This window comes from Lepus europaeus, chromosome 14 (genome assembly GCF_033115175.1).
Source record: "Lepus europaeus isolate LE1 chromosome 14, mLepTim1.pri, whole genome shotgun sequence".
NCBI lineage: Eukaryota > Metazoa > Chordata > Mammalia > Lagomorpha > Leporidae > Lepus > Lepus europaeus.
The window spans coordinates 89,445,276-89,472,430 of record NC_084840.1 but is presented as its reverse complement, the minus strand read 5'-3'; the positions used below and the strand labels follow the sequence as shown (position 1 = coordinate 89,472,430).

General features: G+C 45.0%; 1 protein-coding gene across 2 annotated transcripts in view; it reads right to left on the bottom strand.

Annotated features, from left to right (window-relative positions):
- MPP7 (MAGUK p55 scaffold protein 7) overlaps window positions 1–27,155 on the bottom strand; it is a 237,256-nt gene that overhangs the window by 65,811 nt on the left and 144,290 nt on the right. Inside the window, exons 4-6 of one of the 2 annotated variants that reach the window (XM_062211103.1) lie at window positions 21,110–21,187; window positions 18,516–18,596; window positions 9,085–9,216 (exon numbers count right to left, since the gene is read on the bottom strand). In XM_062211103.1, the coding sequence (XP_062067087.1) occupies window positions 9,085–9,216; window positions 18,516–18,596; window positions 21,110–21,187 (291 nt within the window). The remainder of the gene's footprint in view (window positions 1–9,084; window positions 9,217–18,515; window positions 18,597–21,109; window positions 21,188–27,155) is intronic. The other variant, XM_062211104.1, reaches the window with a different exon arrangement.

Here is a 27,155-nt window from a genome sequence, read left to right as displayed (position 1 = left end):
TCCTGGTTCCTGGCTTTGGATCAGTGCAGCTCCGGCCGTTGCAGTTTTCTGCAACGTTTTCTGCCTCTGCCTCTCTGTAACTCTGCCTTTAAAATAAATAAATAGATCTTAAAAAAAAAAAAAAAAAAAAAAAAAGTTCATGAGCACTCAAGCCTGTAACACCCTGGTGAAGAGAACAACCCTTTCCGCCTTCTCAGAGAGCTTATGTTCTAACCATGGAAGCAGGTGAAATTCTTAAATGCACAAAGGTGGGAAATGGCATTGCAAGTTTATTTTAATGCAAGAAAAAAAAAAAGATTTTAAATCCATGCTTATGGAGGAACTTCCAAAAGCTCATGGAAAAATACCCCTTAGAAAAAACTATGCGTGGCTTTCAAACCTCATTTTCGCACGAGCTTATGCAGAACCCTCACAACAGACAGCCGGAGAGAAGACAGTCCATTCTTCGTGGGCATGGCAGGGTAAGGGAGATCAGGAAGCCGGGACTGAGGGAAGGAGGACGATGTGATGATGGAGACTCGCTGAGAAGATGCATTGGAAACCAGAAAGCCTGGAAGCAGGTGAGGCAGTCAGCCAGAGGGACAGCATGGAAGAGATGGCCAGCTCAGAGGTGCTGGGGGATGGTTGCGAACGGACTGTTCCGGGAGGAGCAGAGCGGCCAGGTTGGCTGGAGTAAGGTGAAAGAGACATCCAGGTTGGAGGGTAGTGGGGAGCCAGGGAAATCGTGGGATTAAGCTTGGTTTTGGGGCCGGTGCCAAGCCTCCCCCTGCGCGGCCAGCATCCCATACGGGCACCTGTTCATATCCGGGCTTCCAATCCAGCTCTCTGCTATGGCCTGGGAAAGCAGTAGGAGATGGCCCAAGTCCTTGGGTCTCTGTATCCATGTGGGAGACCCGGAAGAAGCTCCTGGCTCCTGGCTTTGGCATGGCCCAGCTCCAGCTGTTGCAGCCATCTGGGGAATGAACCAGCTGACAGAAGACCTTTCTCTGTTTTCCCTCTCTGTGTAACTCTGCCTCTCAAATAAATAAATAAACCCTTAAAAAGAAAGTTTGCTTTTCCTCTGGATGAATGAGAAGATTGTGAAATGGTGGGTTGGGAACAGGGGGTGTGACATGATCTGGAAGACTCTCCACCTACTGTGCCCACATTGAAGGCAGGCGCTTATTAGCTTTGCATAGAAATGTTGAGGCACCTAGCTTTATAAGGAGAAGGGTTTATTCCACTCAGTCTGGGATTTTCAGGTCCAAGACTTGGTGGCCCCACTGGCTTGGCACCCAGTGAGGGTGGCAGATGGCAGTGTGCCAGGAGGCACAGTGAGCAGCTGGGCCCTACACCGTCTTTTATAACCATCTTATGAGAACTACTTTCTGTGGGCACACCCCCAGTGACTTGAGGATGTCCCACCAGGCCCGCCTCTTAGCCGCTTCAGTGTCTGCAGGGTCTGAGGGCCAGAGCACATTCAAACTACAGCAGAAGGCAAGGGTGAATGCAGTGACACACAAAGGAGGCTGCTGCCTGGATCCACAGGGAAGGATGATGGGGCTTGGAGCTGATTGGCAGGGGTACAGGTGATGAAAAGTGGTCTGGATATGCAAGTGCTATTACCAGAGCCAAAAGGATTTCCCAGTGGGTTGGCTGTGGGATGCGCAAAGAAAGAGAAGAGTCAAAGATGGACTGGATGGGTTTTGGCTGAGCAACTGGGAGGTGGAATTGCCATCAACTGAAAGGCAGAAAGACTCTGGGTGGAACACACTTGGGGACAAAGATCAGCAGTTTATTTTTGGACATGTGAAGACTGAAATACCTATTAGGCAGCCAAATGTAAAAATCAAGTAGACAGATGGATACACAAATTTAAAGATCAGAAGAAAGGGTCTGGAAGAGAAATAGCCCCGGGAGTCACTGACACACAGATGTTTTTGTGAAAGCTCCACACGATGAAAAGCACTTGCAGGAGGTGTGGATGGAAAGGAACACTCCAACGCGGAGGGGTCACCTTGTTAGAGACGTGCTATGCTTGCTTTCTGCTGATTCTGCTTCCCTGGGGGGTGAACTACAGACCTGAGAAGCTCACTCCTTTTGACTCAAATCTTCATTGTGTAGCCTGCATGCTTGAAGACTTCTAATTCCATATTGCCTTCCAGACCCTCATTATCATAATCCCCTGATGTGTGATTAGTGCAACGTCGTGTGTGAAAATAAGATTAACACTCAATCATACAAAGCACATTATGTGTGATATTGTATAAAGCTGACTGGGGCTAGCATTGTGGCATGGCAGGTTAAGCTGTGCTTGGGACACCAGCATCTCATAGTAGCTCTTCTGCTTTGAGACATGGTTCACCTGCTTCTGATCCAGCTCCCTGCTAATGTACCTGGGAGAGCACTGGAGGATGGCCCAAGTGTTTGGGCTCCTGGCACCCATGTGGGAGACCCAGATGGAGTTCCTGGCTTCTAGCTTTGGCTTTGTCTCGCCCTAGCTGTTGTGGCCATTTGGGGAGTGAACAAACAGATGGAAGATCTCTCTCTCTCTGCTACTCTGCTTTTAAATAAATAAATCTTTAAAAATTAAAAAGTTGATGTTTTATGGCATGGTTTGCAAATGCAAAACGCATTAAAATTGAATCTAGTATTTTGGAACTTACATATTTTTTAACATTGTTATTTCAAATTTATTCTAGGTGATTTTTCTTTTTAACAAAAAATGAAAGCTACATAGAGAAGTTCAGGATAGACTGAGAGGTTAAAATTCTGGTTAGATTTTTGGTAATTCTATAAAATGGTTTCTAAGAGATAACTGCTAAGGTTAGACTATGATGTTCTCCTTAAATAAAAACGTCGCCTCCTACAAACTTTCAACAGTAGGTAGCATAATCTCAGGTTGAGTCGTTGTAGTAACTGCGATCACAGTGTGGTCTTGTGAAATCCTTGCATTGAGAACACCTTAGAAATGTCTTAAAATCCAAATTCCCCGGCTCCTCCTGAGTGACATAAATCCTCCAGGATACAGCACAGAAGTCTGCATTAAGGAAAATACAGTAACCTGCTTGCAAAGAAGCAAGAGGACAATCCATGCAGAGAACACCGAAAATTGAGGGTCAAAATGCGCTCACCAATGGACAGAATTTCATCTTCTTCAGCTGTCTCTAAAAATCAATTTTCCAGATACGTCAAACGCAGATCACTCCAAACTCACAAGGGAGGGAGGGGAGCTTTGCTCCTTGTATCCTGATCATGTCACTGTCCACCTACTGCTTCAAGTCCCCTCACACAAACATCCTGTCTTCTTTCTATTGCCAAATGGGGGCAGGGGACCAAGTGGTTCCCAGGGAACCACTCCTTCCTGAATCATGGCACTAACCTGGCCATGTAACCTTTAGATGACGCTTTTGAACTCATCTTTTAGAGTGATTCCAACACACTGCATCTCAGCTGGTGCTCAGAATACATGAAGAGGTCCCTCTGGTTTTCTGACGAGGAACCCAATGCTGATACAGTGACTCATCACTGCAGAACAGACAGCAAACAAGTGCCAGAATCCTCATGCCTACTGAGACTACCCAGTCTGGCCTGTGCTCGTGTCACCATGTTATTATTGGATCTTATAAACAGAATTGCACTATTTTTTTTTTAAATCTTACTTCCATTCATTGGTTCACTCTCCAAATGCCCACAACATCCAGGGCTAGGCCAGGCTGAAGCCAGGAACCATGAACTCCACCCAAGGCTCCCACATGGGTAGCAGGGACCCAAGCATTTGGATCATCACCTGCTACCTCCCAGGATGCACACTAGCAGGAAGCTGGAATCAGGAGTGGAGCCGGGACAGGAACCCAGGCGCTACAACATGGGATGCGGGCATCCCCAGTGGCATCAGGACCACTATGCCAAACACCAGCCGCAGAAGTGCATTCTTACATGACTCCGATAACCTACCCCTCAGCTGCAAAAACTTACAGCCTTTTTTGTGAATCATTTGCTGAACATCTCCTGACCCACTGCACATCATTCTGCTCCAGCTCAGCTCTGCCCCTTGTCTCTTTTGCTTCTGCAGCTTGGACTCACTCTCCTGATGACACTTGGACTCTGGATCTCTCCGTGTGCCTTTTGTTATGCTTCAGCAGTCTCATGGCTGCTCCAATAACCTCTCCAAGCTGGCAAATGTCATTTGACAAATGATATTGATAGGAAAATATTTCTACCTCTCTGTGTAGTGCATTTTTTAAGCTATTATTGTTTGGGAAATTTATCTTTTTTTATTTTATTTTTTATTTCAAAGGTGAAGCGACAGAGAGAGAGAGAGAGATTTTCTATCCACTGGTTCACTTCCTAAATGGCCACAAGAGCCAAGTCTGGGCAAGGCTGAAGCCAGGAGCCAGGAACTCCATCTGGGTCTCTCCCATGGATGCTAAGGGTGCCAAGTACTTGGGCCATCACTGGCTGTCCTTCCAGGTGCATTAGCAGGAAGCTGGATGAGAACCAGCTCTCTGAGAAGGGATGCTGGCATGGTAAGCAGCAGCTCAGTCCACTGTGCCACAACGCCAGCCCCTAAACTTTGACTTCATTCACCCAATAATCTTACTTTCCCTTCACAGCAACTGTTAAACTGTGTCCAAAGACACAGCTGAATGAGAACAAGTAATTTTGGAATTGTTGCCATTCCAGTTCGAGGTTCTATTTTTCTAGACAAAGCTTTGGGTGATTTATTTTTTTAATACAGCTATCAAATTGTAACTGAGTAGGAAGATCATAGGTTAAAACAATTTTTATAGGTAAAGCAACTTGTAAACATTTAAGTTAACTTTAGGTTACATTAAATACTGAGAACTAAAACTAGAGTCTTAAGAAACTACCTGCATACGTTTGGGTGGTTAGACATTCCCAGTCTACCTTTAGATTTTTAACTTCTGATTTTTTTAGTTATGTGTATTTATTTATTTGGAAGGCAGTGACAGAGAGGGAGAGATCCATCTTCTAATACTCCGTCTGTTGGCACATGCCTCAGATGCAACACCCAGGGCTTGGGCCCGGAGCTTCTGATTCCATCTGAGTTTCCACCTGCTGCCTCTCAGGGTGTACACTGGCAGGAAGCTGGGTCAGGAGCAGGACAGCCAGCACTCAAACCAGGCACTTCAGTAGGAGCCGTGGGCATCCCGCTGCGTCACAACACCTGCTCCAAACTGACTTTCAATAATTAACTGAACAATGCGTCAGACAAGTGGAATCATTTCTAGTGCTCTATACAGCACAGTATCAGGCTACAGTTTACAACAGCTTGCTAAATATTTATAAAGAGAGGACTCCATAGGCTCCACATGCAAACAAGTGGAAACACTAATGACCCCAACCTGATTATGACGTATTGTTCACTGCGGGCGGCACTGTGGGAGAGCAGGTTAAGCTGCTGCCTGCAATGCCAGCATCCCATATCTGAGTGCCAGTTTGTGTCCCAGCTGCTTCCTGCTAATGCACCTGGGGAGGAGCAGAAGATGGCCCAGGTGCTTGGGCCTCTGCCACCCACGTGGGAGACCAGGTTGGGGTTCCTGGCTCCTGGCTTCAGCCATTTTTGAGGAGTGAACCAGCAGATGGAAGATCTCTCTCTCTCTCTCTCTCTCTCTCACTCACTCTTCTTGCCTTTTACTTAAAATAACTCAATCTTCAAAAAACACATTACGTATATACACATCAGAATATCACATGTAGACGGCCGGCGCCGTGGCTCAACAGGCTAATCCTCCGCCTTGCGGCGCCAGCACACTGGGTTCTAGTCCCGGTCAGGGCACCTATCCTGTCCCGGTTGCCCCTCTTCCAGGCCAGCTCTCTGCTGTGGCCAGGGAGTGCAGTGGAGGATGGCCCAAGTGCTTGGGCTCTGCACCCCATGGGAGACCAGGAGAAGCTCCTGGCTCCTGCCATCGGAACAGCGCGGTGCGCCGGCCGCAGCGCGCTACCGCGGCGGCCATTGGAAGGTGAACCAACGGCAAAAGGAAGACCTTTCTCTCTGTCTCTCTCTCACTGTCCACTCTGCCTGTCAAAAAAAAAAAAAAAAAAAGAATATCACATGTAGAAGTATTGTGTGGCATTAAAGTTTTAAATCATTAACTGAAAACTAGAGAGAAAAAAAACCTTTAAATTCATATACAAAATGGGCAGACAGAATGGGAATTGTGAGTAAAATGAGGTAGAATGAACATTTTTTTCAACACATCTTAAATGTTATACAGACGACTAGGCCCTCAAGTACATTACCTTGCTGTGAAATCCCATCACATTCCACCAACATGAGAATGAGCAATCTGGAGAGAGGCTCTTGCTCTAAATACAAACACTGTATCTTCACACTTAGCAAATACTCACTTTTTAACAACTATCATTCAATCAGCCTCCTAAAGAAACTCCACATTTTGATTATCTTGAATTCCCTTCTGTTCTAGCTAACTGAAAGCAAAGTTCTTCTAAACTCCTACTGAGTGACTGCTCTTGTCCTCCTGCCCACGTATTGCTTGGTCCTCTCAGCTCCAACTTAACATGGAAGCTCTTGCTGTGACCCTAGCTCATAGTCTCATCCCATCAACTGTGAGAAAAGCAGGCTAACAGAGAATTACCACCTCCAACTGAAGCCAGCTCCGGGAGTTCTAACTGGCTTCTAAGCAAAAGGGTACAATACAGTCAACCACAAATGAGGATAGCACTTTCTATGCTTACTCAATTTCTTTTTATATTTAAACAGATTTACAGCAGGTTCAGCTACAGAAAAACTTGTGAGAAATCTCAGTGGGTCAGAGGCTTGGAAGTTAAAGGCTGGTGTTTGCCTAAATATCAGCTCACCAAACCAGCATGCCAAAAACTGTGACCCCTGGGAGCACTGATCAAAGAATTATTACTGGGGCTGGCATTGTGGCACAGAGGATTAAGCCTTACCTGAGATGCAGGCATCCCATATGGGTGCTCGTTTGAGTCCTGGCTATTCCACTTCCCATCCAGCTCCCTGCTAGTGTGCCTGGGAAAGCAGCAGAGGATGGCCCAAGTGTATGGGCCCCTGCACCCATGTGGGAGACCTGGATGAAGCTCCTAGCTCCTGGCTTCAGCTGGACCAGCTCTGGCTATTGTGGCCATTTGGGAAGTGAACCACTGGATGAAAGATCTCTCTCTGTCTCTCCCTCTTTCCCTGTAACTCTGCCTTTCAAATAAATCTGTTTTTAAAAAGAGAATTATTACTAATGTTTTACCTAAATCCTCAGTATGGCCAGTCTTTTAATTACCTTCCTAAGAGGCTGAATTCATCCAAACAAAAATATTTCTTATTAATAGATGTGCAGAATCCACCAAGAATGAGTCGCTCGCAACGAGAGGTCCCTGAGACAGCTTTTTCTGGATCCTACGTGAGTGCCATCCACTCTTATTATAAAAACAAGAGATACTTAGGTTACCCTTCTAGACTTACAAGCATGGATGAAAAGCACATGTCTTATAAACTAAAAGTAAATAATCCTAATCAGGAATATAAAGAGTCTTAGAATGTCACAGGTGGGTGACAAGGACTCAATCAATCCCCTTATCAAATAAGCAAACTCACCTGCATTTTTTTTTTTTTGAGTAATAGTATCCAGTGTTATTTATCAATATACCACACACAAGTAAATAAAAACTAGCAAAAAGGACAAAGCGTAAAAACACAATACGGTATAGAAGGAAAACTAGTACTTGAAGATAAAGAGTTCAGGGTTCTAGCCTACCACTCATTGGCAGTGACACGGGGTAGGGGGCAGAGAGGAGGTGTTTTGCGTCTTTGGATATAGCTATCTGGTTTAAAATACAGAAAAATGATACCCACCATAAGGATTAAATATAATGGATGTAAAGTACTGAACACAGTAGCAACAATCTGCTTTCAGATCACATACACACAAAATGCATTTCGGGGTGCAGTCCATTTAAAATCAATTGCTTAGTAATGATACTTCATGATGCTTCTTTTGAATGCAGTTCCATAAAGACAGTGGATAGGCCCTGGATTTACCTTCTATTGCTGCTCTGTTAAGTGAACCCCAATTTTGTAGCTGAAAAGAAGACAAACTTCTTAACTTCTGATCTTATCACTCTGAGGGCCAGAAAGCCAACACGGGTGCTACAGGGATAAAAAAAATATCAGCAGATTTGCAGACCAAGACTGGCCAGCTGGTCTGCTTTTCACAGGAAGGTTTGTTGTCACTGAGTCTTCATTGTTCACGGCACCAGGGGGCGCTGGAGGCGGCCCTGGATGGTAACCGCGGAGCCTCAGTGTCACTCGCCGAGACATGGGCCAGCACGGTTCCCACCCGGAGCCTCCCAGGAACACAGTCCTGGCCTCTGCTGGTCTCCAGGGATCTCCCGCACTCCCTGTGCCAATCACCACATCACTCCAACCTCTACCGCCATCATTCCAACTTCTTTCTTGGACTCCAACTCCACTGCCTCCCCTTTCACTTTTGCGGGAACCCTTTTGATTAGGTGGGGTCCACGGCATAATCCAGGACAATCTCCTCGTCTTTATGACCATGAATGTAATCACGCCAAGCCCATTGAGCCAGGTAAGATGACGCACTCACAGAGCCTGGGGATCAGGACAGGGCTGGGGGAGGGTGGCACTGTCCTACCTACCACAGACTCCTTGGCGTGGTTCAACGTCTTAATAAATCCTGCCGCTACAGTAGGTGGTTCTATTTATATCTGAAACCTCTGATACCTGATACATTTCTCTTCATTAGTTGAGAATAAATTGGCTTGCCCGAACGGCCAACAACTATTTCTTCTATAAGCTGCACCACTTGTGCACCAATCAGCTGTACTGGGGGCATATGGAGCTTTCCTTTATAGATGTCAACCGGGGGAGGAGGGGTGGTGGCATTTTCAGAAGGATTGCTCAGTCACCAAGAGAACGCCTGCCACTTTATGGGGCTCCGGTATCATTCCTCCACATCATACTCTTCAGGTGCCCATGTCCCATTTGTGAGGGAGGTCGAGAAGGCCACAGTGCGCGGCCACCCGATCTGGCTTCACCATGGTGCCCACTCGTAGCCAAGAGGGAGATGGAGACTCCCAACTCACCAGTGGCTCTTTGTTTTTGACCAGACGGATGATCTTCACGGAGTCTTCCTCATCGTCGATGTCATCGGGCATGGGTGGCAGCACCGGGTCGTAGTTCTTTTGCGCCACGGTGTCGTGCACAGACAGCAAAGCCTACGAAATTCAAAGGTTGGTTAGGATAGAAACGAAACCCAGGGCCCCCAAAGAGTGTTACCATTTTGACCCGATGATGGCAAGTAGTAAGCCAAGTACTCGCAAAGCCAACTGTCAAACAGCAGGGGGGTGGGGGTGGCGGGGGGAGAGACCTGGATGGAGACTACAGAGGCAACAGAGCCCCTGGTTTCTCCTGAGAGGGTGGCAGGTGGGAGCAGGGTCAGTGAAGGGAGAGACAAGGCTATAGATATACTGTCAATGAGCCAGCAGGAACGAGAGAATTCTACAGATATTTTCTTTCCTAATTTTTTCCCCCTGTCAGGAAAAAAAAAAAAAAATAAGGAGCTGGTCAATACAACTGATTCCCTTGCTGTTTTAGTTGTCTGTGTAATTAAGGTCCCTTAAAAGCATTTTTCAAGAGTGAAAACAGGGGCCAGCTTGTTAAGCGGCTGCCTGTGATGCTGGCATCCCACTGTGGGCACTGGTTCAAGCCTCAGCTGCTCCACTTTCAATCCAGAGCCCTGCTAACACACCTGGGAAATCAGCAGAAGATGGCCTGAGTGCTTGGGTCCTTGCCACCCACGTGGCAGACCCGGAAGGAGATCAGGATCCTGGCTTCAGCCTGAACCATCTCTGGCCATTGCAGCCATTTGGGAAATGAACCAGCAGATGGGAGATGTCCTTGTCTCAGCCCCTCTCTCCCTGCAACTCTTTCAAATTAAAAAAAAAAAAAAAATCGAAAAACCAAAATGAGAGGCCGGCGCCGCGGCTCACTAGGCTAATCCTCCGCCTTGCGGCGCCGGCACACCGGGTTCTAGTCCCGGTCGGGGCACCGATCCTGTCCCGGTTGCCCCTCTTCCAGGCCAGCTCTCTGCTGTGGCCAGGGAGTGCAGTGGAGGATGGCCCAAGTGCTTGGGCCCTGCACCCCATGGGAGACCAGGAGAAGCACCTGGCTCCTGCCATCGGATCAGCTTGGTGCGCCGGCCGCAGCGCGCTACCGCGGCGGCCATTGGAGGGTGAACCAACGGCAAAGGAAGACCTTTCTCTCTGTCTCTCTCACTATCCACTCTGCCTGTCAAAAATAAAAAAATTAAAAAAAAAAAAAATGAGAAACAAAGGCCAGGATGAAATTAACAGGGACCCACTCAAAAAAATGAATAATTAAAAAGCAAAGCAAAAGGGACACAGGTACTGAAGCGATCACTAAGAGACAAAAATAAGTGATGGGAGCCCACAGCTGCCCCATAAAGCTTAGAGACGGTTTCCAGGCTGCAACGGGGGACCGGAATCCCCAGGGAACCCAGTGGTCTCCCTGAGGTGGGAAAAGCAAACTGGGAATGCAGGGAGTCGAGGAGCTGAGGTACGCGGGGGAGACAGTGGAAGAAGAGCAGAACTCCAGAGGTCTGGGCAAGGCCCTGCTGGACTCCTGAGCCAATTCCTGTGTGCGGCAGACGTGTGAAAGAAAGCACCGTCAAGGGCTGGCGTGATGGTTCCCAGCCACGGGCTGTCTGACGCCCAGGCAACATCTGGAGACACCTCTGGTGGTCACAACTCAGGGATGCTACTCCCAGACCGTGCACAGAGGCCAAGGACGCACCTCAACCCATGGCTGCACACAGGACAGTCCCTACCCCCCAAACAATGACCTGACCCCCCGTCTCATCAGCCCCCAAGCTGACAAATCCCTGTATCATAAGAACAGTCCCTGAGACTTGCACAGGGCGGGAATGGTCCCTGACTTCACCAGTAAGAGGGGAAACATTATTAATCCCCATGGCGTGGTGGAGAGTAATACCACTGGTACTGTTTCAATACAGGGGGAAAAAATCAGCCCAAGATTAAACGCACTATAGTCTCATCTAAAACTTTTAAAAGCAAACAATCAGGCCAGTGCTGTGGCTTAACAGGCTAATCCTCCGCCTTGTGGCGCCGGCACACCGGGTTCTAGTCCCGGTTGGGGCGCCAGATTCTATCCCAGTTGCCCCTCTTCCAGGCCAGCTCTCTGCTATGGCCCGGGAAGGCAGTGGAGGATGGCCCAAGTCCTTGGGCCCTGCACCCGCATGGGAGACCAGGAGAAGCACCTGGCTCCTGGCTTCGGATCAGCACGATGCGCCGGCCGCAGTGGCCATTGAAGGGTGAACCAATGGCAAAAAGGAAGACCTTTCTCTCTGTCTCTCTCTCTCTCACTATCCACTCTGCCTGTCAAAAAAAAAAAAAAAAAAGCAAACAATCAAGCAAATATTAAATAAATAAATAAATAAATAAGGGGCAAATTGGGGCTGGCATTGTGGTGTAATGGGCTTAAGCCACTGCCTGAAATGCCAACATTCCATATAGGCGCTAGTTTGAGTCCTCACAGCTCCACTTCTGATCCAACGCCCTGCTAATGTGCTTGCGAAAGCAGTGGATGATGGTTCAAGTGTTTGGGTCCCTGTACCTATAAGGGAGACCCAGATGTAGCTCCTGGCTCCTGCCTTCAATCTGGCCATTGGGGACATTTGGGAAGTGAACCAGAGGATGAAGAACACTCTCTCTCTCTCTCTCTCTCTCTCTCTCTCTCTCTCTCTCTCTTGCGCTCTCTCTCACTCTCACTCTCTCTCCATTGCACTCTCTCTCACTCTCACTCTCTCTCCATTGCACTCTCTCTCTGTAACTTTGACTTTTGAATAAATAAACCTTTACCAAATAAATCAAGGCTTAAAATGTTTCTATATAACTGTATAACAGAAAAAAGTTCAACAATATTATCAACAGAAACACAAAAGTATCCAGCCTCAAACAAGGTACAACTCATTACCAGCAGTCAAGCAAAAATTACCAGGCCTGCAAACAGAACAGAGACTGTTACACATAATAAAAAAAAAGCAATGGAACCAAACCCTGAAATTATACAGATAGCAGACAAGGAAGTTAAAAGCTATTTTTACAACTATACTCTAAATCTCAAAAAGGCTGGAGAAAGACTGAACAGGGAATAAGAAATATATATAAAAAAAGATTTAAGTCAAAGCTCTAAAATGAAAAATATGATGTAGGAAATGAAAAAAGTACACCACATGAGATTAATACAGATTAGACAAAGCAGAAGAAAAAGTAAACTCATAGAGCAATATAAACTCTCCAAAAAGAAACAGAGAAAAAAATGTATGGAAAAATTATGAACAGGGCATTTATGAGTTGTGTGACAACATTAAATGGCATTAAAATGCAACTGGCATCTCTAAAGAAAGAGGGAATGCTAAAAAAAAAAAAAAAGGCTCCAAATTTGGTTAAAAAATATATATATGTGCCAAAAGTTCAAAGTTCCCAAGAATAAGAAAAATAAGACCAAATTGCTTAAAATTAGCCAGAAAATTTTAAAATCATAAGAAAAAAAGCATATTACTTAGAATGACATCATTTTCCATCAGAAACAATATGAGCCACAAGACAATAGAAAAACATCTTCAAAATACTCCAAGAAAAATACGAGTATGTGGCCGGTGTTGTGGGGAAGCAGGTTAAGCTGCTGCCTGTGACACCAGCATCCTATATCAGAACACTGCTTCAGGTCCAACTAACAAGCCTGGAAAGGCAGTGGACAATGGGCCTCTTGTCACCCACATGGGAGACCTGGATAGGGTTCCAGACTCTTGGCTTCAACCTGGCCCAGCTCCGGCTGCTACGGCCATTTGGGCAGTGAACGAGTGGATAGATGGATCTCTCTCTCTCTCTCTCTCTCTCTCTCTCTCTCTCTCTCTCTCTCTTTCTCTGTGTGTGTGTGTGTGTGTTTCTCTCTCTTCCTGTCACTCTGCCTTTCAAATAAAACAAAGTATAAACCTTTTTAAAGTCAAAAAAAAAAAAAAAAGAAAAGAAAAAAAACACAAGCACTGTCAACCTAGAATTCTATACCCAGCAGAAATATCTTTTAGAAACGAAGGAACATTGAGGACTTTCTAAAGACTTACAAGGGCGGGAAAAAAAAACACGTCAGCATCAACACATGCATTGCAGGGAATGCTGTAGGAAGTCTTTAGACAAGAGGAAAACAGCAGCAGATGGGAACATGGAGTGAACATGAGAGAGACCCACTATCCGAGTACCTACAGCTACTGTGTTGCCCAGAGTAAAGAAAAATAGAGACAGCTAATAAAAATATTTTAAAATAATGTAATTACTATAGTTGCAATATTATAAGTTACAGCCATAGATACTTTTTTCTCCTTAGCACTGGACTCACTTCCATGTTTGGATTCCAAAATAGGTTTACAGATATCAAGATCACCTGTGTTATTAGCTTTGCTTTACAAGTATTTCTGGTGAGCAGCCTTTTTATTTTGGACAACTACAAGTCATTTTATGTTCCATTTTCCTGTCCTCACGGTAGGGATCTTATTCTTCAATATATAGACTTTGCTTTCATAGGGCAACAACTGAGATGAAAATTGTGTTTCCATATGCCGTAACCACCACCCCATCCCAACTGATGGGTTTACCTGTTGCTCGAAAGGGTCTGCAGGAAATTGAAACGAGGCCTTGTAAGTCATCAGGCTCACAAACTCTCACTGCCTGGGACCCCCTGTGTTAACTCTATGGTCTACATATCTGTCAGGGCCACAGAATTCAGTGTCCAGCTCAGACGCATGAGCGACACTCATTTAGCATCAGAAGGACGCCTAACTTTCTCCTTTAGCCTTAACACTCATTCTGCTCACTCTTGCAGTGAGCAACATCAGGGGAGTGAATGCTCAGGAAAAATCAAAAAAGTACAACAAATCTTTTTTTTTTTTTAATTTTACCTTTTCAGCAATCTACAAAACACTCCCTGACGTCCTAAATGCTACCATGTTCTGCGGAGGGTGTCACTTCGTTTTCTCAAAGTCAGCCCCGGAATGATGATGCAGAAGGTCGATCCGCCTCTCTCACTTCAGAATGACTGTCTGCTTCCCCTGGAAGCAATCTCCAGACAAGGCAGTCAACATCCCTCAGCAGTGCCTCCCGGTAGCATCACTGCTCTTGCTGACTTCATCACTGGAAGGAAAAGTCACACTCTCTTCTCTCTGCTGGGCTACTCACTACATCCCCCCCTTTTCTCACCATCTGTCGTTTCTTCTATCCTTCAAGATTTGAAAGGCTGGGGCTGTGGCATAGTGGGAAAAGCCACCGCCTGCAACGCCAGCAACCCATCTGGGCACTGGTTCGAGTACTGGCTGCTCCACTGCTGACGGCCCAAGTGCTTGGGCTCCTACACCCATGTGGGAGACCCAGAAGAAGCTCCTGGCTTTGGTCTGGCCCATCCCAGCCGAGGTTGCCTTGTGGGGAGTGCAGTGGATGGAAGCTATCTCTCTCTCTACCTCTTCTCTCTCTGAACGCTGCCTTTGAAATAAATTAATTAATTAATTAAAAAAAAGACTTGAACAGTAAGGTCAGATTGTGTAGACATTATTGACTTAATAAGAATAATTTTTTTAGTGTGGTAACGGATTGAGCAACTCACACTGGACAAAATTTTTCAATCTTTGACAGTCCTCAGGAGAGACTATTGCTACAGAATGACAAACCACTTCCCAGCTGTTGGAGAGCTGAAGGGCACAGATGGTTCTAGAAGAGTCTCAGCACTTCTCTGAAGAGACTCCTAAGGCGAGCATGAACAGGACCTCAGTGTGGTGCACTGTGAGCTAGAGAACATGAGGGAAAAGCCTAACTATTGCAGACACTACAGAATTATTTGAGGAGACAGAAGAGGCTGAAGTGGAACAAAAACCTGCAACATTTAATAATTTCCATTGAATTCAATGTACTGGAAGCCTCTTATGTTGCAGGCACATGAGTATGAGCGAGAGACAGAGACAAGTAAGACTACTCCATGCAGTAATAAAAACAACACACGGGGCAGGTGTTGAGGTGTAGCATCTTATACGGAAGCCTGGTTCAAATCCCAGGTACTCCATGTTGTCCATCCAGCCCCCTGCTACTGTGCCTGGAAGGCAGTGGATGATGGCCCAAGTACTTGAGTCCCTGCTGCCCAGGTGGGAGGCCCAGATGGAGTTCCTGACTCCTGGCTTCCTAGAGATCATTATATAGAGTGAAATAAGCCAGACATAGAAAAGACAAATACCAGATACAAGATCTTCCTCTCTCTGTCACTCTATTTTTCAAATGAATAAATAAACAAATCTTGAAAAAGAAATATAATCATAGGGGCAGGCTGTGTAAGTGTGGTGGGGGAAGCCACTGCTTGTTACGCTGGCCTACTCATGTGCCTGGGACTGAACCCAGCCTCCATTTCCTAAGCAGCTTCCTTCTAATGCACCTGGGAGTCAGCAGATAATGGTTCAAGTGCTCGGGTCACTGTCACCCATGTGGGACACCCAGATGGAGTTCCTGGCTCCTGGTTTTAGCCTGGCCAAGCCCCGGCTGTTGTGACCATTTAGGGGAGTGAACCAGCAGAGGAAAGATCTCTCTCCATCTCTGTCACTGTTTCAAATAAACAAACAAATAGATTTTAAATATAATCATGTATTATCAAAAAACCTTATTTGAATGTAAGTCTTTATCAAGTCACTGTGTAAATGGTAAAATTAGAAAGGAAGTAACATCGTGAATCATTTCGATACATTCCTGCCAACTTCACTCACAGGTGTTTCTAAAGCTTCTCCATTATTTTTTGTATGTGTGTGCATGTGCATAAATGTTTCTGTGTCCTTCTGTCTCTGGCTGTGAATACTTTTTCTCTATCTTATGATCACATACGTATCAAATTTCTTGCCACTATTCTCTGGTTCAATATTTTTATTCTTAAATCTCAAATCTTGCTGGAATTCATTCCAGCAGAGAATTTTCTTATTTTTCCCCAAATGATTTAACCAGTTACCCTTCAAAGCCACCCATGCCCTGCTTCCTCCTTTAGGGCCATATCACAGTCCACCTCAATTCTTTCTAGAAGCTTCCTTCCTTGCATTCAGAATCCCAGTCCTCCTGCCCCACACCACCTCCACCTCAGACACTTGTCTGGGTGACAATGGGTGTGAGGGTGTCTCCTGCATGCCTAAATCCTTTCCATGGCTGTTCCCTGCACTTAGGAGGAAATCTAGTCTCTTGGATATGCAGTTACATGGCCATATAATTAATTTATCATTGAACCAGGGAAATGACTAGAAGGGGGAGAGGAGAGGCGAGGAGAGGCGAGGAGAGGCAAGGAGAAGGAATGGAGGAGGAGGAGGAGGAGAAGGAGAGGAAAAGAAGGAGGAAAAATAGAAAAAGAAAAAAGAAAAAGGACTGGCTGATTCTGTTCTGAAACAGTTCAGAATGTGTTTGGGGCTGAGCTTTGATAGAAGTGAGATCTGAGGTGATGGCAGCTCACATAAATGACTTCAAGGAAAGCAAAGTTAACTGTGAGGTCAGAAAGAGAAGAAAGACGCATCCTCCTGAGACTGGCTAACTCCAAGTTACCACTGCCAACTGCAGCACTGGTGTGTGGAGTCTCCCCCGCTGTCTACACCTATTTCTCATATGCACAGATTTCATGCAGATTTCCCCCTCACCCACTCTTTGGTCACACTGCTGTATGATCACAAAAAAATCAGCAAAATTACCCATCTAAATTATCTCCCACATAATACAATTTAATTATTCAACGTTGAGCAATTTTATGAAATCTACCATCCCAATACCAGCTAAAGTCATACCTTCCCTCAGTAGACAAATGCCAGCTTTCATCCAGTATAATCTAGTTTAGCTACATTAATTTCAAACACCAGTGAACAGAATACCAAAATTGTAAAATCGCTTTTCTTTCCCCTGGAACATCCCTTTCATTTCAAATATTCCCAAGCCAAGATCACCAACCTGACCCTGCTCTGGCTGGCAGTAACTTCACACGTGACATCTGAGACGGAAGGAAAGATCTTCGAGCATTTCTCTGTCTGGAACTCTCAATGTCTGCCCACATTCCTTTAACTTCAAGCAACTTTTCTACCCTAACCCGATCCTGTTCCTTTAGAACAAAAATGCAATCAATCTTCTGAATAACTGGAAGTCAATTACCTTCATTTTACTAACGTATCCAATCACTCTCTACAGGAATACAGTCCTGTACCATTTCTACTGACATACAGAGAGTAGGTACTATAGTTCATGTGTGTTTTTCCTTCATCTTTCATTTCACACTATCTCGTTTTTTCGGAACATAAATTTCAGACCAAATACAGCATGGTTCTGAAGGACATCTCTCAAAGAAGATTACAACCTGTTTTAAAATCTGGTCATAAAGTTTCATTCAACACTTCATATATGCTTACCAAAAATCCTTGGAAGTTCAGTGATCATTTTAACTATATCACTATACATTTCAGATGCAATTTTGACCCGTAAAATAATGCATATTTTATACGCAAGTTCAAAATGTATATTTTACAGGATCTCACACACTAATGACATTAGAATAATACCAAGAACATTTTGAAATGCCTTCAGTAGGTTCATCGCATTTGGAAGAAAATAAGTGATACATTTTGGAAGAAATGGATGGGAGAATTGAAGCCTTGTCTAGCAATACTTACTGGCATTTTATAATTTTTACTAATTTACTTTTAATTTGAAAGGCAGAGAGACAGAGATGGACAGGCAGAAAGAGAGCTTCCTTCTGCCGGTTCACTCCCTAAATGGGTCTCCCAAGTGGGTAGCAGGAAACCAAGCACTGGAACCATCACCCACCGCCTCCCAGGGTGCACATGAGCAGGGAGCTGGAACTGCAAGTGGAGCCAGGACACACGGCCAGGCGCTCAGGTTTGGGACCCAGGAGCCCCGTGTAGCACCCTAACTGCTGCACCAGCCCCCTGACCACACTGGGACCTGATATCAGAACACCACTCTGCTCTGTGGTGTCTCGAGTCAACCGAAGAGCAAAAGATGGGGAGGAGGAAGAAGAGGAGCGCTGAAACAGTTCTACAGAACAGCAGACTTTATTTGCCAAATATATGAGAATGCACAGTGGCCAAGTAAAATGAACCTTAGCAAAATTGCTCGTAGGTTCTGTATTCTGCGCTCTCACTTTCATTTAAAGGAAAATGACCCTGAAGCTACATACCATTTGCCAACTTAAATCCCGAGCTTCCCAATGAACATATTTTCTAAGTTTCTCACAACATTGTAGTCAAAAGCTTCACTCTTTTTCCTTAATGGGATCTAGGCTATTAAAATACTATGCACTATTTGAAAACACATTTACTTGAAAATTGATGCCCACAACAAAATTCATCTGCAGGCTCAGAGAGTGGTCCCTGTGGAAGGTGTCCATCACAGGTGTAACACAGCCTCACCTTGACGTTGGGTTCTGACAGTAGTTTCAACAGCTCTCTGATCTCGCTGCTGCACGGCTTGCTCTGAAGCTCCTCAGCCAGCTGCAAGGGAGATGACACAGGCATCAGTAGCCTGCAGTGAGCACCGTGAGGTCCACGGGGCTCCCATCATGCTCAGGGCTCCTGCTTCCCACTGCTTGGGAAGAGACCAGCAGGAAAGACATCAGACCCATCCATCATAGCTCTTCTTCTCAGGCCAGAGCCAAGCCCAGGCTCTCTGCTGAGGGCAGCTCAAGGCATCCTATCAGCTGGATTGGCTTCTGATTTATTGCAACGAGGGCAAATGCAGCACTTCATCTACATGAATGGTCTCTTGCACGCAGACAAAGGACTACTTGTAAAAAGGTAAAAAGGCCTGGATCAGGCTTTGACATTGCACACACACGCACAAAAAAAAAAAAAAAATCTTCTGAACGAGGTGGTGAAACCCACAGGGTGTCCAAAAGCCCACGGGAGCTATGGTGTTTAGAGCTGGGGTAGAAAGAACTAGAATGGCCCCAGTAGAGCAAACGGTCTGAAACTTTTATTATGTTTATCTACACCGACTAAGAAGTCTGTTCGGTGTTAATGAATTAATCATAAAGTGACCTGTAAGAGGCTGACAACTACCCAGGTACCAAAAAATGCTGACTGCACTTGACTGTAGTGGCAAGAATTCCCATTTTGCTGGCTCTATCTAAAGAGAGGGTTGTTGCAATGTAGAACCTGCCTCGTGGTTTCCATTAAGAGGTCTTTCTACCAAGATTTCTACCCGGTTTTAGAACTATAGGAAGGGCTGTATCATTCTTGTAAGTAGCAATGCAAGATTTAAACAGGAAAAACCTTTCAAATTATTTACTATGGAGTATATCGTTCAAATATATATATATATATATATTCCCATTTAAAAAAAAACCCTTCTTAAAACATTGCATGAAATTTTCTTTTGACTCTGTTTTTACCAAGCTAAAAATAGCTGTACTTATCTCTGAAAAAAGGACTTCTCTTCCAAAAGAAGGGCCTAATATAAATTACACATAAAAATTTAAGATTGGAGAAAAGTGCCAGATTCATTCGCTACACTTCAAAGATTGCTTGTGCCATTTCAAGGCACAATGGTGAACTTACAAAAAGACAAAGGTTCTTTCCACTCTTCTGTCACGTAAAACCTAATAATACACTGTCACACATAAATAGATTCCTTGGGCGAGTCCCGTGAGTTCTACGGTTTACACTTACTCAGGAGAGTTGCACTTTTAAGAGCAGTATTGCTGTAATACGATTGGGCACCAATCTCACTGGCTTTTACACACCTTCTCTAAAGGCCTTGGCAGTCCACGTTTTAAAGCTGGGTTTTCTTGTGTGGCAACTGCCCCTTATTGCTGCAACCATGCATCTACATTTATATTCACCTGCCTTTCCCAAGTTTTGGCTCTAAAATGCAAAGTGAGCTTGCATAGTAACCCACTAAGTCCCATCTTTCCATATGTAGCACAACTACACTGACTTAAATTAAACAATAAATCAATCACAGCACCGTAAGAATAAATAGGATGCCGCTGAAACACTCACAGGATTGAAAACTTGGGACTCAATGGATTAAACACACTTATAACCTCTGCAACAAAACAAGAGGGGGGAAATGTTTGCAGGCTAAACGAACAGTGCACCACATGGGTTGTCTATCATGCTACCGTTTTATTTTCTACAGAACAGAGAAAAATATATCAAAGAAAATCCACTTTCTGAAGGTGGTCCTTTTGAACATCGTGCGACCGCCCTCATATTTTACTAAACTGATTAAACGTTGTTTTATCCTAATAAAACTCAACATAAAAAAGCTACGAGTGCGTTGCAGGCTATCGCTAAAACCTGCCTTCCCACTCAACATCCATCTCACCGGGCTTAGCAGCCTTTTAGTTTACCCAGGTGTGCTCTCAATTCATCCGCGACCCAGAGTTAACAGCAAGAATCAGCAAGTGAGTGCCCCTCCTCTGGGCTCAAAATAAAATTATAGCTACAGGAAATTAACTACTCCATCAATGCCAACTGCTTCTAAAATTTATTTTTTGGTTATGAAGGTAATTTGGAAAGGTCCAATATCCATAAATCATTACTGTGTTTTATAATCCATTTAAAAAATACTCCTGTCTTTTTTTTTTTTTTTTTTTAATGTGTTTGGTATGTCTCGTTCCTATACCAGCATCTGTCCGTTTTCAGTCCTGGCAGCAACACAGCGATCTCATTTGTGTATTTCTCCAAAGCATTCCGCCTGTCTGTGAGATTCTCAGTACACTGGGAGCTGACAGCTCCTGCGCAGCCACAGGGTGTGGAGCCTACACTTGCTGTAACGCGGTTACAACGGTGGGACAAGAGCACTGCCCACAAGCAGAATCTTCAGAACAGGAAAGTCAATGAAAATCAACATAGTATCAGCATGTGCTGAGTGATGACAGGACTTCTGGAAACTCTCGCAGCTTCTTCTGGTTTGCAGTCCTAGGACTGCATGCATCTGTCGGCACTGCGACGGGCTCTGCCTGGGCCAGGTCTGGGGCAGATGCGTCTCGGACACTTACGTCACCGGCCAAGGCTGCTGCGCTGTGGAGAATGGGCACGGGACTCTGCTTCTCGTAGTAGTGGAGTTTCTCGTGAATCTGGAAGAAGATCAAATGAGTGTCAGTTTGCCTGCTGGCAAACCATCTCAGGTATTGAAATATTTTAAAGATTGCACATGCAGCCCAATCCCTAGAACATTCTCAATGAAAGCAATGCAATTCTGTAAACCTATGGATGACACAGGTGTGTATGTGTGTGTGTGTGTGTGCACGTGCGCATGTGCATATGTGCCCATGGAATTCATCTGTTACTCTGGTCCAGTGTATCCAACATGGCGTCATCAAATGGAATTCACATAAAAACAAAGCCTTTGATGTTCCCCTGGATAAACACATCCGTTTTCTAACACGCAAAATTTCTAAGATCCACTGCCTCAGTGCCTCAAGCATCAGCTGTAGCTTACATTCCTGCTAGGGACATAAATTATGACTACGGTGCAGCATAAACTGGCAGCCACATTCTGACAGGTGGGCACAGATGAAGGTGACGCTGGCGCTGTGCACACGTGGGCGCCAAGTCCACAGCACCCGATCAAGCTCACTGCTGCCCTCATTTCTTCAGCGTTTGCTTCCAATTGCCCATTTTCCCCCAAATTCAAATTTTGAAAAGAGCCAAAGGAGTCTTACAGCTACTTAGCTTAAATAATATCATTTATAAAACAATGACATTAATAAATTTTTTAAAAAGCATTCTGGTCGTTCACTCGTCATCCCCATGGGGGAAAAAAAAAAAAAAACAGAAAAACAAGAATCTGTTTTAATGCAGTTAGGCAGCAGTATAGCATTAAGACATGGGAGATGCTGTGGCAAATGTGGACCTGTCAGTCTCCCAGATTCACCCATCACAGCTCTTGCGTAGGTGTCCTTACCATTTTATACTCACTCTAGCGTCTTCAGAGCTGAAGAAAACTACTCCCCAGCAGACGTGCAAACCAGCTGCACCTCACAATTCCCTGTTTTTAACAGGTACCAAGTAATATACTCCTAATTACACTCAAAGCCAACCAAACTCCCTTGTAAAAGTCTGCAAGATAGATTTTATTCTGATCAGCCAGACGTGATTGCTGAGAGAGGATTCCATTACCTTCTTGGCAACCAGGGGACTTAACGTCTGGCACCAGGGAGAGGATTTTGACACTTATGACATTACCATAATATTCTGGCCAGGGTTTTCTACTTTGTATCTTGGAATCTGCAAACCCTTATCGCATCAAGGTAAACAACTTTAAAAAAATATATACAAGCAATAAAAAAGTCCAGATTTGATTTGAGACACCAAGGAAGCAGAACTGAAAAACCAACCATCCTAAGCTAAATTCTTTTTGTTTAAATAACCATCAAGAGTCAGGTCATCTCAAGAGGCACCGTCCCAGAATACTGAGCCTACCCTCTCATAACCTCATCTGACTTGATTACAATAACTTGGCCCAAGTGTCTGCTTCCTTGCCATAATAAATACAGAGGCTCGCACTTAGCAAAACACGCCATGTGTCTCTATGACTTATACACTGGTTGTCAGTAAAACCAGTCCTACAGTCTTTAAGGGGTTTCAAATGTGCTCCTTCCTGGATTCACTTACTGTCTCATGGACAGATACGACCTGTGTCAGGGGCATGGAGGTTGTGTACCCAGACATAGGACAAACGGAAGCCACTGTCTTCCACCCCCAGAGGACCCTGACTCTTTCCACACATCCAAGTAGCTCTTCCTTCTGACACCTCCCAGTGGTCCTAGACTTGCCTGTAACAACACAGGATGGACTTGACTCCAAGGCTGGCGGACAGAGCGTTCTATAAAGTCCACCCACCATGTGCTACAGCTGCCATCCAGTAAGGTAGCTGCTAGCCACGTGTGAGCATCGTGCACGGAGACTGTAGCTAGCACACTTGAGGAACTGAATTTATTTCACTTAACCTTAGGTAAGTTAAACTTGATGTCCACATGTGGCTAGTAGCTTCCCCATGATAAAATATGACATCGTTTTATATTAAATTCTATAAGTTACCCATTCCAGAAAAATCCTCCGTGAGGCAGTTTGGCACATTTCCCTGAGTGGGAACATTTGTGAAGGCAGTAGACAGACAGAGAACCAAAGATGTGGCTGAAATATCAATAAGCAAACTAGCAACGACGATTAAACATAAGGTACAGCCAAACCTTGAAAATCTCATTTGCTTTAACTAAACATTTCCCGTTGCAGGTTCAACTACGACATAACAGCCTACTTCATTTTTCTCCCATGAGTAACCCAAGGAGGAAGGAGAGAGAGGGCTGGAAGAAAAACAGAGCCAAGGCTGCAGATGTTTGCCGAGAAGAGACCCTGGCTAAATTAATTTCATACGACGGAGAGACATACGGTCACTCACGAGTAAGCGCCTGCTAATGATGACATGCTGACATATTTAAAGTACACCGTGAAGCAAAGGGCGGTTCCAACTCTAGGTGTATTACATGCTACTAAATATTCACATGGGCTTGTTTTCTAAAATTACTTGTGTAATCAGAAAAAGTTAAAATTGAAGTCATGTTTCCATACAACTGATTCTCAAAAGAGAGCTACCGTTACTGCCTGAAAGTAAAGGTTTGATTTTACGGAGGGACTCTGGTGCCAATAATCGAAAGTGAGTGACACATACAAAGAAAGTAGAACTCTGTTAAAATGGAGCTTCAATCACCAGAGGACGAACCTTTAAGCTTAACAAGTCCCAAGGCACTAATTTGTTTCAAAGCTCTTGATGGTGTGCAGAGGTATGGGACTGGAAAACTCCACCATGGCTGTCTGAACGATATGACATAAACCAAAGCTAGAATACATCTCCTGGCTTCTAAGTACAAAAAAGCACTGGAGATACAGTGCTGCTCAGTCATGTGAATTTCTAGTATGTTAATATCAGAACCCAATCTAAAACTAGACATACACACACACCAACCACCTACCTTCTTCACTTAAAACCTGAAGGTGAGATGCTGAGTGAAAAAAAGAAAATACTCAGGGGGCTGGCACTGTGGTACAGAGGCTTAAGCTGCCACCTGTGATGCCAGAATCCCATATAAGTGCTGGTTCAAGTCCCAGCTGCTCCACTCTGATCCAGTTCCCTGCTAATGCGCCTGGGAAAGCAGTGGAAGATGGCTCAAAGCTTGGGTCCCTGCACCCACACAGGAGACCCAGATGAAGCACCTGGCTCCTGGCTTCAGCTTGGCCCAGCCTGTCTTTTTAACTCTGCCTTTCAAATAAACAAATAAACTTTGAAAAGAAATACTTGGGGGGCACAATTATGGCCAGAAAGAGCTGGAAATTGTACATTATGTTGTTTAGGAATTAAAAAGTAATAGTTGGCTCCTCTTTTAAAAATATAGTGCTCTTTTTCCAAAAGGGGGGAAAAAACCCAAATAGAGGTCAGGAGAGAAAAGCAGCAATAAAGAGGAGGCAGAGGCAACAGTGCTAACCGTAGCCTGCATTCCAGCTTCACACCACCAGTGTCATCTGGCTAACCTCCTTGCTCAGTACCTCCAGGAAAGCAACAGGGGAACACACACCTTCCTTTTCTTCCTGTCTTGAACGGGAAGCAGTGTGGCTCCTGGCTGCCAAAGACCTGGGTCATCCCGGGAGCTCAGAACCCACGCAGTCTCCACGTATCAAGGGTTTTGTAACAGAATGAGCGTTCAGCGTCACACACTGTCTTTCCAGCTCCTACCCTGCTGCTGGGACCTGCTGCAGCACTCCACTGGCTAGTGGGGTATGTAGAAGTTCTACATCAGTATCCCCAACAGAGGCTGACGTTGGTTTTCTGGTCCCGTCCTCACGGGGTTTGGGTACCAATGCCATGTTCATTTTGCTACTTTGGAAACTGCACGCCCGCTGTCTTTTTACGAGACCCTCTTGAGAACGGGTCGACATCACCAGAACGCGGTCTTTTCTGAAGACCTGAGCGCGCTCCCTGGCAAAAACAACCGTGTCTGACATATTTGGGGGAACAGCTTTATCTCCAACTTAATTTCCTCTGGCTTGTTTTATGGGAATTTCTCCACTGAGAGTTGACGGTCTCTTTAGGCTCAGCTGTACAAAGCAGTATTTTCCTAGAAAATTATTTTTATCTGGTTGTTTAAAAAAATTTTTTTTCGGGGCTGATGCTGTGGCGTAATGAGTAAAGCCACCGCCGCCTGCAGTGCCAGCATCCCATATGGGTGCTGGTTCAAGTCCCAGCTGCTCCACTTCCAATCCAGCCCTCTGCTATGGCCAGGGAAAGCAATAGAAGATGGCCCAAGTTCTTGGGCCACTCACCAACATGGGAGACCTGGAAAAAGCTCCTAGCTCCTGGCTTTGGATTGGCACAACTCTAGCCATTGTGGCCAACTGGGGAGTGCAACAGCGGATGGAAGACCTCTCTCTCTCTGCCTCTCCTTCTCTCTCTGTGTAACTCTGATTTTCAAATAAATAAATAAATCTTTTCAAAATATTTTTCTAAATCTATTTACGCAGCCTAGTCCTCAAATTTTTTGAATTTCTTTTTATTTTAACCTTTTTTTTTTCCTCCACGACCATTTTTTATTTGGTGTGTATGTGTTTTGTCGATTTTCCTTCTTCATCAGTTAAATCTGGTTTCTTCTGAATCACCTTGGAGACTTACCCATTTTACCACTGTTTTCTAATGTTTCACTTTTCTATTCTTACGTCGAGTCATTCTTCTACTTTTTAAAAATGTATTCTTTTCTATTTATTTATTTGAAAGGCAGAGTGACTGAGAGAGAAGGAGAGCCAGAGAGAGATCTTCCATCCACTGGTTCCCCTCCCAGATGCCTACTAATAAAACTGCGCCAGGCCCATGACAAGGGCCTCAGACACGGCAGAGCCACCAGCTAGAAAGAACTTGAGTCTCCAAGACGCCATGTGAAGGGGAGTGGAGGCACCAACCTGGCACGTCCCCTAAATCAAGAGGAGGAATGTTCAGACCTGGGGCTGAACAAAGCCTGAGAAATCATTTGGTCTGGCCCTGCCAAGGCAACCGTAGGTGGGACTTGAAATTCAGTAAATCTACAGCAGGTTAATTTTTAAGCAATAATTGTGTGTGCCCTGAGAACATTACTAATATCCAAATGTCCATGGCCTTGGGCAGGAAAGCCCCCCAGAGCTGCAAGTGATTACCGAGAGGGATTGTACTTAAACCATTCTATTTTAGGGACGATTTGTCAATTTTTACTCTACCTGATATAATACACTGGCAAACACAGTTGGTATTTTAATATAGACAAAGAAACATAGCTTTTTCTTTACAGTTATACATTTTGTATCTTAACAAAATATTTCTTTTCTTAATGTAAGAAACAGATTGTCCAGTGATGCTGAGAAAGTATTAACATTTTGCTCAAGTCTTCTTTAAAAAAAAAAAAAAAGATTTATTTATTTATTTGAAGGCAGAGTTAGAGAGAGAGAGGGAGAGAGACGAAGTGAGACAGAAAGGAGAGAGAGAGAACTTCGGTCTTCTGGATCACTCCCTAAATGGCCACAATGGCCAGGTCTGGGCCAGGCTGAAGCTAGGAGTCTGAAACTCCATCCGTGTCTCCCACACGGGTGCAGGGGCCCAAGTACTGGGGCCATCCTCTGCTGCTTTCCTAGGCACATTAGCAGGGGGTGGGACTGGAAGTGGAGGAGCCGGGACTTGAACTGACACTCATAGGGGACGCCAGCATCACAACGTGGGCCTCTTTGCTCATCTTAACTTACGTCCATGAGGAATTTTATCTTTTTCAAGAGGATATAGCCACCGCCTGCAGTGCCAGCATCCCATATGGGCACAGGTTCAAGTCCCGGCTGCTCCACTTCCTATCCAGCTCTCTGCTGTGGCCTGGGAAAGCAGCAGAAGGTGGCCCAAGTCCATGGGCCCCTGCACCCATGTGGTAGACCTGAAAGAAGCTCCTGGCTCCTGCTTTGGATCAGCACAGCCCCTGTCACTGTGGCCATTTGGGGAGTGGACCAGAGGATGGAAGCCTTTCTCTTTCTCTGGGCCTC